Source organism: Cuculus canorus, chromosome 28 (genome assembly GCF_017976375.1).
Source record: "Cuculus canorus isolate bCucCan1 chromosome 28, bCucCan1.pri, whole genome shotgun sequence".
Classification (NCBI taxonomy): Eukaryota; Metazoa; Chordata; class Aves; order Cuculiformes; family Cuculidae; genus Cuculus; species Cuculus canorus.
This window is the reverse complement of record NC_071428.1, coordinates 276,121-289,175: the sequence shown is the minus strand read 5'-3', so window position 1 is coordinate 289,175 and position 13,055 is coordinate 276,121. Positions and strand designations below refer to the sequence as shown.

The 13,055-nt window shown below is 52.3% G+C and overlaps 1 protein-coding gene across 1 annotated transcript in view; it reads right to left on the bottom strand.

The window, feature by feature from the left end:
- Positions 1-13,055, bottom strand: part of INTS3 (integrator complex subunit 3) — a 50,085-nt gene that overhangs the window by 31,100 nt on the left and 5,930 nt on the right. The window contains exons 3-6 of the mRNA XM_054050753.1: positions 12,135-12,218; positions 6,171-6,284; positions 5,370-5,454; positions 3,491-3,557 (exon numbers count right to left, since the gene is read on the bottom strand). Of these exons, the coding sequence (XP_053906728.1) occupies positions 3,491-3,557; positions 5,370-5,454; positions 6,171-6,284; positions 12,135-12,218 (350 nt within the window). The remainder of the gene's footprint in view (positions 1-3,490; positions 3,558-5,369; positions 5,455-6,170; positions 6,285-12,134; positions 12,219-13,055) is intronic.

The following is a 13,055-nucleotide window of genomic DNA, read 5'->3' as shown; positions in this document are numbered from 1 at the left end:
CGTGTTCCCAACCTCCCTTATCTATGCAGAACAATAAATATTCCTAGGCCATAAAAAGGACCTCGGCAGCTTGGTTATTTGTGCTGGATGCCAAGAACAAGCCAGGCCGACTCGGTGCCTCCAGCGTGATTGATCACCCACTGCATCCACTGGCTATAAATCCCAAGTCCCACGGCAGCGACACCACTGCGGGCAATGGCCGTAGCACCACAGCGACCTGAAGAGACACCAACTAGCCCAGCGGCAAATGACTCAGCGACCCTAAATCATCGGAAGGGAGCCTGGGAAGACGTGACAAGTGTTTGCTTTCCCAGGCTCTTCTCCCCGCATCCAGCGGGACGCCAGGAGCAGGTTAATTAGGCTGCTGGGTGGGCTGGCCTGGCAGCACATGGAGCTGAGCGGAGGTTAGGGCAGGGAGGATGTGGGAGTAATTAAAGCTGGGATCCTGGGGGGCTGGCAGGTCAGCAGCTCCCGCTTCTCCCAGCGAGGGCTGTGTGGAAAACAAAAACGCTGTCAAAGAGGGGTGGAAAAAGCCACTCACAGCCATAGGATTCATCGATCTGACAGGCAGAGCAAATGCAAACACGCAGAGGAAGCATCGCGCTCACGCTGGTGTTAGCAGCAAGAAGCTAAATTAGCGCTCAGCTTTTGAGAGGCAGCGGATTTACCTCCTCTCCAAGGCGGGTAGGGCTCGAGAAGTAGCTTTGCTGTAACTGTTTTTAATTAAAGCAAGCACTCAACACTCTGAATGTGGCATCAGATCTTCACATGCGTGGCTTTAATTAAAGCTCTGGCTTTTCTCCTAATCAAAGCACATAAATCGCAGCAAAGAGTTGCAGGTTCTCTGCAGGTTCTCCCTTGGGCTTGTTCTAAGCCTCAGCTTTCCTCGTGCTCAAGCCGTTTTGGCACTGCTACGGTGACACTTCACAAATACCTCCAAGAGTGGCCGAGACTTTTCCTCTCACAAGTGCTTCTCTGACAAGCTCCCCTCCTCAAGTGTTATCTAGCTGGCTGTTATCCAGCACACAGAGCTTTCTCCTGCAGACCCATGGCCAGATGTGGCTTTGGATCACCACTGGGAAGCTGCTCTCTCTCCCACAGTCCAGCTGTTTGCAAGACATGCAATGTGCTTTGGTGAGACAAGGAGAGCTTCCGAGATGCTCCAAGGCATCGGGTGGCAGTGGAGTAGCACCAGCACACAGGAAGGCCACATCAAGAGCTGGTAGGAACTTAAATACGATTGGGAACAGCAGAGCTGAACTTAGCACAAAGGCAGCTGAGGCAACAGTGTGAAGAACCGAAGGTCAGCCAAGACCAAAAGATCATAGAATCATCATGGAATGGTTTGGGATGGAAGGGACCTCGAAGCCCATCCAGTCCCACCCCCCTGCCATGGGCAGGGACACCTCCCACTGCATCAGGGGCTCCAAACCGCATCCAACCCAGCTTTCAACACCTCCAGGAACGGGGCAGCCACCACGCTCTGGGCAACCTGGGCCAGGGCCTCCCCACCCTCACAGCAAAACATTTCTCCCCAAGATCTCATCTCAATCTCCCTTCTTGAAGCTCAAAACCATTCCCCTCATCCTGTCCCTGCACTCCCTGATCCAGAGCCCCTCCTTAGTTCTCCTGCAGCCCCTTTCAGCACTTTAAAGCTGCTCTAAGGTCTCCGCAGAGCTTTCTCTTCTCCAGGATGAACCCCAACTCTCCAGTCTGGCCTCGTACGGGAGGTGCTCCAGCCCTCAGATCATCTCCATGGCCTCCTCTGGACTCATTCCAACAGCTCCATGTCCTTCCTGTGCTGAGGACTCCAGAACTGGACACAGGCTCCAGATGGGTCTTACAGAGAGAAGCAGAGGGGCAGAATCCCCTCCCTCCCTACTGTTTCCACTACTTTGGATGCAGCCCAGGACATGGGTGGTTTCTGGACTGTGAGCACACTTTTCCAGCTCACATGGAGCTTCTCCTCCCCCAGCACCCAAGTCCTTCTCCTCAGGGCTGCTCCCACTCCATTAGACCTCAGAGGGTCTCTTCTTCCTGTGCACAGCAGAGCACTAGATGGCACTCACAACAGCACGGCTTTTCACTAAATAAGAATCCCTGGAATTGTGAGCTGCGGCCAAAAAAATGCTTTAACAACTTGATTGTTACCTGCAGTAATAAAGCGATTTTAGAAGAATCGCTGCTGATATAGACAGCGCTCAGTGAAAAGCTATAGGCTATTTAAAAATAATGGCTCTGCAGTTCGGAATTCTGCTTATCATCAATTAGCAGCTGCTTTTGCCAACAAAGGACAATGAAGAGCCCACAGGACAATACTCCCCAGATGGCCTGGCCACAACAAATTGAAGTCGCAGCCCTGATGAAGCAGGAGTTATTTAAACACAGGAAGCTTTTTGGAATTAACTCTGATCTACTCCTCCAAAAGGAGCACCTCCCCCACAGCTTGGGAAACTCGGGAAGAAAATGGTCCTGGGATGGTGCTCCTGAGCCACGCGTGCTCCTCAGCCACACAAGGTGATGACACTGCATGGTCTGGAGATGGGCACATGCCACGGGAATAGCTGTGTCCATAATCATAGAATGGTTTAGCTTGAAAGGGACCTCAAAGCCCATCCAGTCACACCCCTGCCATGGGCAGGGACACCTCCCACAGCATCGGGGGCTCCAAGCCCCATCCAACCTGGCCTTCAACACCTCCAGGGATGGGGCAGCCACCACTGCTCTGGGCCTTCCCACCCTCATCATGAATTCCTTCCTAATGTCTAATCTACATCCTCCCCCTTCCAATTTAAAGCTATTCCTTGCCCTGTCCCTGCACTCCCTGATCCAGAGCCCCTCTCCAGCTTTCCTGAAGCCCCTTTCAGCACCGGAAGCTGCTCTAAGGTCTCCACAGAGCCTTCTCCTCTCCAGGCTGAACAACTCCAACAGCCTCAGCCTCTCCTCATAGCGGAGGTGCTTCAGCCTTCAGACCATCTCTGTAGCCTCCTCTGGATCAACAGCTCCATATCCTTCTTATGTTGGGGATTCCAGAACTGGACGCAGGGCTCCAGGTGGGGGTCTCAGGGCAGAATCTCCTCCCTTGCCCTGCCGGCCACATTTCCTTTGATGCCCAGGATATGGTTGGCTCAGATATCACCCCGGGCAGCCCCTCTCCAAATCCCAGAGGAGTTTTGCCAACAGAGGGATTTCAGGACACCCTCCCACACACAACCTGCAGCGAGAGGGCTCCGAGCACTAGAAATTTATGCCACAGCTTGAAAATATGCTTGGTAACAGAGTCAGGGAACGCAGAGGTCTTTTTGGGCAGGAAAGCCCATCAACACACTCCCACGCAGGCTGTCACCGCAAACGCACCACCCCAAAATCTGCCTCTCCTGCAGCGAGCAGGACAACCACCCGCATAGCAGGCAGAGGAGGAGCCCTCTGGGTAGTCACTGGTGTCTTCTTAATGCAGTGGCCTTTGCCAGAGCATCCCCACCAGCCCTACCTTTGCTCAGTCAGGATTTCCAGGACATTCTCCGCCAGCCAGATGTTCTTTGCTGTCACATCGCCTCCTGAAAAGGGAAGAGAAAAGCCAGGCAGGTGAACCAGTTGCCAGACTCAACTAAACCACCGACCACATCCATCTCCCTGCACCCCCACTAAGGCAAGCCAATTAAGAAGGCTGGAACAGGGAGCAAGGAACAAGCCATAGGATAAGAGGAAGTGGCTTCAAGCTGAGCCAGAGGAGATTTAGGATGGGTATTAGGAAACACTCCTTCATGGAAAGGATATTCAAGCCCTGCCCAAGGCAGTGGAGTCACCATCCCTGGAGGGATTTAAAAGCCGTAGAGATGTGGCACTTTGGGACATGGTTTAGCGGTGCTGTTGGCAGTGTTGGGTTTACGGTTGGACTCGATGATCTTAAAGGTCTTTTCCAACCTAAACAACTCTGATTCTGGAGAACACTCTCCTGCTTGGTCCTACTCCACCTGCCACACATGCTTGGCTGATCCTACATAGAGCACGTTTCCAGAGACCACTGCCTTTCTGGGGGAGGATCAGGAGGGTCTTGGCTGTGGTAATACGGAGTCAGTAATTGTCTTTCTGGAAAGCAAAGGAGAAGCCAGAAAGGGATGAGATTCAGTAGCTGGATGAGATTCAGTAGTTGGAGACAACATTTGGAGGAAAGAGAAAACAAAGGGGAAACAGCGTCTGCCTGCAAGGAGAGCCCAAATAAAGGCTGTGTGTCAAAGCGGTGCCTCACGCCCGCAGTGTAGGCCTTCGGCACAAAGCTGGGGCCTTTGGCTTCCGTCGCTGGGAACGGAGCGGGATTCCTGCTTGCAGTGGCACAGAAAATGCCTAAAGCAGGCGAGCCAGAACAATGGGATCATAACAATTAAGGCATCATAAACACAGTGAGAAGTGAGGCGGCCTTCCAGAACAGAAGGGGCGCTGAACGGGGAGGTGCAACTGAGGGGAAACAAAGGATGCCTTTAGCAGTGGCTTCTCAAATGTTGTGTGTTTACGCTGGGACAACAAGGCCAGCGCGGCTTGGCTCGTGCTCAGGATTCTGTCCCCTCCCTCCTCGTTCTTCCTCCCCTGAAGAGCAGACACGGCAACTTCCAATGCAGGCCACCCAGCCCCGTGTTGCAGGCACACACAATAAAAACACAACGTCAGGTTTTACAGTGGGACATTAATTCCTTCTTCATGGACGTCAGTGGCCGGCACCAGCGCCGAGGAGAGAACACGGAAGAGGCACCATTCCTGTGAATCCGGAAAGGCGTGTGTGTGCGTGCACAGCTGTGGGGTGCTCCCACCGAGGGTGGGGGGCTGCGACACAGCCGGTGTCAGCTCCCTGGAGCAGCTACTGCCTTTACAGGGGGTGAAGCACTGTTAGTGTCTCTGATAAGTTACAGAGGAGCCATACGCATGGTTCCTGCCATCCCAGAGGTCAGAGCAAGGACTAAGGATGATCCTGGTACTCTTGTGCAGTGCTGCAGGGTGAAAGCTGCCAGCAACAGGAACCAAAGCACTTCCTGGCTGTTCCAGCGCTTGCCAGAAGCCTCCTGGCTCACTCTGTGATTCACCCCTCGTAGAGGCTATTGGGAGCAACAGCCTTGAAGGCTCATCCTCTGCTCCATCCTCCCTGGAGAGATTTCCTCACCAGACAGGTTGGGGCAGGCTTGGTGCCTGTCAGTCGGGTACAGAGATGCTTGGGAAGCCTGTCCGGATCCGACTGCGCAGCAGCACAGGCTCTGGCTCTGACGCCAAGCACAGCACACCACAAGCCAGCCCTGGTACATCAGCGACAGTGCCCAGCCCGCTGGCATAAGCAGAGGGGCTGCAGGCAGTGATCACCTCACCACTGGGGCACAGCTCACCTGCAATCTGCTTCATGAAGGTCATGCAGACACCATCCGCACCGAGCACCCCACTTTTCACCAGCTCCCGCAGCAACCACACCAGCTGGGCAGAGGGAGAGACCAGGGCAGCTTTCATCACAGATTCAAAGCAGCATGGAACAGTTTGGGGCGGAAGGAACCTCAAAGCCCACCCAGTCGCACTCCCTGCCATGGGCAGGGACACCTCCCGGTGCATCAGGGGCTCCAAGGCCCATCCAACCTGGCCTTGAACCCCTCCAGGGATGGGGCAGCCACCACTGCTCTGGGTAACCTGGGCCAGGGCCTCCCCACCCTCAAAGCAAAACATTTCTCCACAAGATCTCATCTTAATCTCCCCTACTGCAGCTCAAAACCGTTCCCCTCGTCCTATCCCTGCACTCCCTGATCAAGAGCCCCTTCCCAGCTTTCCTGGAGCCCTTTTTAGCACTGGAAGCTGCTCTAAGGTCTCCCCGCAGCCTTCTCTTCTCCAGGCTGAACAATCCCAACTCTCTCAGACTGCCCTCATAACCAGCCCTTGGACCATCTCAGTGGTCTCCTCCCCTTAACATCTCTCTCCCATAACACCTCCCCGCAACACCGTGGCTGCCTCAGCTGGCAAATCCCACCATGTTTCCCTTCCAAAACCAGTCCTTAACACAGAGCAGAGGAGCTCAACTGGTGCCGATGCACCCCAAGCCCTCCACACTCAAGCACCCTCTGGTCAGCCCCTGCCTGGTTGATGTAAAAGGAGCGATTCCAGGGAGGAATCCCAGAGGAATCCAAGGAAGAGCTTCTCCTCACCTGAGTTCGACAGGTATCCTGCAGCTTCAAGTACTTCTCCATGAGAATATGGTTGATCTTGTTGAGAACAATGTTCATGCCGTCTCGGCTCACCAGTGCCAAGTCCCGGTAGCACTGCAGCAGAGGAGAGCGGAAGATGATTACAGATGAAAAACCATAGCGGAAAACATACAATGGTTTTGTCAAACCAGACCAGATAACAGCAAATAAATGAATCTCAGGGAAAGAACACCAAGGCAGGCAGACTCCCATGGCATGACCTGAATCAGCATCCCAGGGCCAGGCAGGGCGAGCCATTAATCTTCTGACAGCTGATGCCCTGGATTTGGCCCCAAGAGCCGAAGGTTTCTCCCTCTAGAATGGAGAGTGGCCGCTGTCGGGTGTCCCTGTCCCCTCATCCCAGCCTTCCTGTACCCTGTCACAGCTCTAGGATACCAACACTGGAGAGAACAGACAATGGTCCTGCAGGAAAGATCATTTCATAAACAGCCACATCCAGATCACTCAAGCCCCTCATTACTCCCACCTCCCTGGCACCAGTGACAACCGGAGCCGTGCTGAAGATGCCCCCAGGACTTGGGGTCACTACAATGCGTTCCTGGTTTGATACGGCTGCATGGGAGCTTCAAAGAGATGCAGGAGCAGGCACAGATCATCCTCATGCTACCTGTTACTGCTTACACAAGACTTTTGATGTCAGACAGAGCTGAATCTGGAGACTGTCTTGCCCAAAACACTGGCCCAGGTTGCCCAGAGCAGTGGTGGCAGCCCCATCCTTGGAGGTATTCAAGGACAGATTAGATGGGGCTTTGAGCCCCCTGATCCAGTGGGACATGTCCCTGCCCACGGCAGGAGTTGGGACTGGATGGGCTTTGAGGTCCCTTCCACTCCAAACAACTCCACAATTCTATAATAAAACCATGGTACCACGTTGTCTGTTTCAGGTTAGAAATCCAGACATCCTGCTCGCAGTCCAAACCAGCAGATTTGGTGGGGCTGCACTAGGGGAAGAGGGAAAGGAAGAACTTTCTCCACTCTCATCTGCCAGACAAAACGCTCGCCAGAAGAGCAAAGGTGCTGGCTCTCCCTTCCCCTCTGGTCAGGACAGCAGGGGGTGGAGGGTGATTAGGAAGTAATTTGCTAAGTGGTTCTGCGTGAATGTTAATTTGTGCCAGTAAATGTCATGATATTCCAGAGAGCAGGGGTCTGGTCTCTGCATCCTCCTTTGGTGAGTTAATGAGGCCTCAAACGATCTCTTTGATCAGACTCCCTGCACTCCCTCCCTTTTTCATACAGTGCTGTGTAAAAAATAATAGAGGTATTAAATAAATCCCGAAGAAAAGGACAGAATAGAACAGATGCAGACTCTTTGAGGCCTTTTATGGCTTTAGAAAGGCTAAATGAATCCCCACGAAGCAGAGCCAGACTCAAAGTCTCCACACAGCTGACTACCTGGCCAGGAACACGCATCATCTCCTGCATCGGCTTCGACAGAGAAACACAGACATCAGCCCTGATGGGAAAGCAAAGAGCGAGCACACGGGATTCCGGTTCCCTCAGGGTCTGCCTGGGCTTGGATGAAGCCCTTGCTTTGTTTAGAAAATCCTGGTGTTGGCAGGTCCTCGATCCCACCTCCTGTGCTCAAGGACAGGATTGTGACTACCTATCATCTCCACACTTCCCTCCCACAAGCAGGGTCATCTCCGCACCCTTAGGAGCAGCGATGAGATGAATATTTTTCATCTTAGCTTTTCTTGGTGGTCAGTAGCTTCTGTTCCTGCTTTCAAAGTGAAACACCAAAGCTTTGGTTCTCTGCTGGACGTGCAAGAGCTGCAGCAGCCACATCTGCATTTAAAGCCACCACGAGGTCCTGCAGTGGCATGGATTCATTCCCAACCTGGCAGGAGAAGAACTGGAAGGAACAGCTAGAAGAGGCACTCAAAGGCATTCACTTCTGGATCCCTATAGAAGTCCCAGGAGGAAGGACACCATCATCCTGTTACCTAGAGAACCTTGGCAGCTCTTCACCTTGCATAATTCCTCAAATCCCATAAGCAAACACTGCAGAAAACCAGAACTTCAGCCACACCTCAAACGGTGCTGATCCTTGGCCCAAAGTACAACGGGCCAGAGGAGAACAAGTCCCATGTTATCAAGGTCACAGCAGTACGGGATGTCACCAGATCAGCCTGGATCCCTGCCTAACGGCCTCCGGCACAAGGATGGCAGCAATAATCCAAAGGAAGGGGCTCGTATGGGCCTTCAGGGCTCCCAGCAGCTGGGTGGGCGGGGAGAGAACCTGAATGTCTTGATTATTGCCCAGGCTGCAAACAGTCCGTTGTCTCCTCCCGGCTCTTGGCAGATCGGAGACGCTGCTCTGTTTAATTAACAGGAAGGAGAAAATGATAAATGTTCACTTTAAATTAAGGGAGAAGAAAAATAAACCAGCCATGGAGTGGAGGAGAAGGGCAGAAGAGGCACACAGTGGAAAGATGCCAGAGGAGATGGCAGGGCAGCACCGTGCTCATCCATGGGGAGGGCTCGGTGCACTCTGATCCCAGAGCAAAGTGTTAATTAAAGTGAGAGGTGCCAGGCGGAGGAGGGAGATCTACAAAGCAATTGCTGTCACTTTGATATTTGAAGACGGTCAAGTGTCCCTCCTCGCAGCTGGACAAGTTTAGCACATCTAAGCTCTCCCAGCCAGAGGGTCTGGGCAGCAAGGAAGGAGAAGGAGATCCACATGCTTCATCTGATCTTCCTCTGTAGGAAGGGCTGCGTCACCATTTCTTTAATCCATCAGCGAGGGATGGTCTTAAACAGCCTCTCCAGGAAGAAGAGAGTGAACTTCCACCTTTCCTCCACACACCAGCAGTTATGGGTGGAGACAAAGACGCCATGTGCCAGACAAGATGGATCCATGCAATGGGAATGACACTTGAAGAAATCCAAGATGATCAAGGACATGGATCTGTTGGAGTAAGGCCAGAGGAGGCCATGGAGATGATCCAGGGACTGGAGCACCTCCTGTACTAGAAGAGGCTGAGTTAGGGTTGTGCAGCTTGGAGAAGGCTCCAGGGAAACATTAGAGCAGCTCCAGGAAAGCTGGGGAGAAGCTCTGTATCAGGGAATGCAAGGATAGGACGGAGGTGAATGGTTTTAGGCTGAAAGAAGGGAGATTTAGATGAGATCTTAGGAAGAAATGCTTTCCTGCGCAGGTGGTGAGGTTGCCCAAAGAAGTCGTGGCTGCCACATCCCTGGAGGGGTTCACAAACCGTGTGAACTTCAGGACAAGGTTCAGTCGGCATGGTGGGATTGGTCTGATGAACTGGATGAGCTCAGAGGTCTTTTCCAACCGCAATGATTCCATGATTCTCTGATAACACCCTTTTTTTTGTGAAACAACAGGTCCCAGCAGGACGGTGACGCCTTGAGGGGTGCACTTAGTTCAGAGCAGCACCACTTTCACACTTGCTGGGTTTGATGCTCCTGAGGTGGCAAATCTTTCCCTGTGACCAGATGTGGCAATGGTTACTGGAACAACCAGGGCTGGCTGTGCCAAGTGTCCCAGATCCGTGGGCTTCTTGCTGGAGCTCTACCCTCTGTGTGATGATTTCAGAGTGCTCTCAAGAGTCTTGCAAAATGCCTTATCAGTCAGGCAAGCATTAACCCCTCTCGACAGGCAGGGAGAAATTCACCCCAAAGCCTGGCAGAAAAATCACCAACTGGCTTCCTGTCCTTGCTGTCTGGATTCAGGCAGGTGGCAGTTGTGGATGACATCAGAACTCAGCAGCCTGGTAGATCCAATTACTCCCTAAGAAAAGTAACATGCTCCCAAGAGCAGGAGGACCAGCCATCTCTAATTAACATGACCATGAGGAGCAACGCATGCTCCAAGCCTGTCATCTCATCAACTCTCTTGACAGGCTGAGAGAGTTGGGGTTGTTCAGTCTGGAGAAGAGAAGGCTCCGAGGAGACCTTAGAGCAGCTTCCAGTACAGAAAGGGGCTCCAGGAAAGCTGGGGAAGGGCTCTGGATCAGGAAGTGCAGGGACAGGACAAGGGGGAATGGCTTTAAATTGGAAGGGGGAAGATTTAGATTAGACATTAGGAAGGAATTCTTCACGATGAAGGTGGTGAGGCAGCGGCCCAGGCAGCTCCATCCGTGGAGGTGTTCAAGGACAGGCTGAATGGGGCTTTAAGCCTCTTGATGCATTGGGAGGTGTCCCTGCCCATGGCAGGGGTAGAACTGGATGAGCTTGAGGTCCCTTCCAACAAAAACCATTCCAGGATTCTATGATCTTAGAGAGATGAAGTCAGTGCTCAGCAAGGAAGACGGATCGCTCCCTTCCTCGCTCCCCCTTCCCAGAGGAGACTACAGTGCAGAATGTGATGACCAGGATTTCCTCAGCCTCTTGCAGTGGAATTGCCAGCAAATGCCCTGCAGATGGAAAGCTGGAGCATGATGGATTCCCTCAACCTTTGCTTCCAGTGTACACAAACATCCACCCCACAAGTCAGTTGAGTCTGGATTCTTCCCACCACATCTCGGCCGTCCTCCATTGCATCCCAGAGGGTAGAAGAGCATTTATTCGATATGGAGGAGGTTCGGGCTTTGGAGGACCATCCTGTAGGACCTTGCTAGTCAGCAACTGGAAATACTCTTGCTCAGGCAGGGTCTTGGAAGCAAGGATGTGCCCAATGGTGCTCCGAGCCTCAGCTGGATCCAGCACCTCCAGGTTTACAAGTGTCATGCTCAGCACACGAGGCACAATCTGGTCAGAGCCTAAGGACAGGCTGTGGTCAGGGTTTGGGAAGGCTTTAAGCCAAAAAGGAGACAGAACACAGCCATCTAACAGAAGAGAAATACTACTTGTACCAGCGCTGTGAGCAGTCAGGCCTGAAGACTCCCAGCAAAAGTGAGTTTTGCTCTCAGGAGGTGATTTCTGGGGAACGGAGCTGAACCTTCATTGGCAAGGACTGTCCCACCTAGCAATGCCAAGGCAGCTACGAGTTCTAAGAGCTAATGGAGGTCTATCGCTTTGGTGGAGAGAGCTCTGCCCTCATAACAGTGATTAAATCAAGAGAGAAGATTGCATCAGTCACCTTTGGGCTGAGACTTACAGAGAATTCCTAACGGCTCACCCTGCCGACTTCAAGAGCCCACTTCAACTCTTTCAAATTCTCTGCAACCTGGTAACTGAAACGCATCCAAACACGGACCCCTGGTCCTTCCAACAGCGCTTTTGTTTCCCCTTAGAGCTGCAACAAACAGGTCTGGTTTCTATAACAAAACAGCACTTTCGACTCCCTCCCCAAGCATCCCTGGTTTGTAGCAACAGCATCAATGCTGCATCCAAGATTCTTCAAACACAAAACATTCATCTTGTATATAACTACAATTTAAAAAAAAACACCGTTTACTGAACCATTAAAAGAGTTATTTAAAAATTAAATCCAGTCTGTGAAAATTAATCGAGGCAGGCTGCTAAAAAGCAATTTTCTCTAGGAAATGAACATGTTCCTCCTCTAGAGGAGACATGATTGTTTCTGGAGGCATCTACAGCTGGCTTCCAGCATGCAAATCTGCTTTGGGCATCCAAAGACAATGCAGAAAGTGGGAAAGACCTTACAGTTTCTTAAAGAATGAGTACTCGCCTCCCACAGTGTAAAACAATTAATTCTAGGGCTGTGGAAGAGCCCAGAGGAGTTCCCTTCCCTGGTGGTAGGGTCTGTTCTCCCCAGAGCAGCAGCTGCCGCAGCCCCTGTACCACGTGGATGCAACAAAACTGTCCAAGCCAAGTCATTGCCCTGCTACAATAAACACTGCTCAGCGCTGAGGGTTCCAGCCAGGTGCCTTCTAACGCCTGCACGAGACCCAAAACTTCTAAAGCTCCAAATCTACAGCTTCTTGGAAAGCAAAATCTTTCACGGACAAACTCTGGGCACTCGCTGGGCACAGGCCTTACCTTCTGTGCCTGAGACGGTTCGGTCAAGACCAGAGTGAAGAGACCCAGGCAGATCTCCTCGTGCTGGGGGGTTCCTTTGCAGATCTGAGAGAGAAGAGCATATGTGCAGGTGAGATGGGATGGTAGAGGTCAGTCAGTAAAGCAACAGAAGAAGGAAGCCCACCAAAGGGGTCACCAGAGCCCCCAGCAACCTGTGAGGAATTCAGAGCAGGATCACAAGGGAACACAGAAAACACACAGGGTCTCCCTGAAGTTTGTGCCCTGCTGCAAAGTTCATGCCGGGGCAAACCTCTCAGTATCCAGAGCCTTCCAGTGGTTTGAGTTGCTCCACTTCAGGACATCTTCCTACTGAGGGGAAACAGCCCCCAGGGAAGAGCAGCAGCAGAACCCTGAGCCCTATCCTATCATGGAATGGGTTGGGTTGGAAAGGACCTCAAAGCCCATCCAATTCCACTCCCTGACATGGGCAGGGACATCTCCCACTGGATCAGGAGGCTCCAAGCCCCATCCCACCTGGCCTTGGGATGGGGCAGCCACAGCTCCTCTGGTCCTGCAGCTGGGGACCTGCCCAGGCTTTTCTTACAGCCTTCAACCTGCTCATCCAAGGAGGAAAGCATTTCATGAGCTTCAGAGCCCTGAAATCCAGTCTGAGTTGCTGACCTTTTCCCATTAAGGTAAGGTAACTTTGTACCAAGAACTCCAACAGCCCAAGGTGTTCCAGGGAGGAAAAACTGTAACCAACATCACTGGAGCCCATTAACATTGTCACAGGACACTTCTCCTTATACGGTAACATCTGCAGCTTGCTGGAGAGTATTTTAAGACTCTGCAGAGTTAGAAATAAAACCTCCAGCCATCAAAAGAAAGGCTGAACTTGCCCTCTCCAGCGGCGTGGAGCCAGACTGTGTGGAGGGCAGGAAA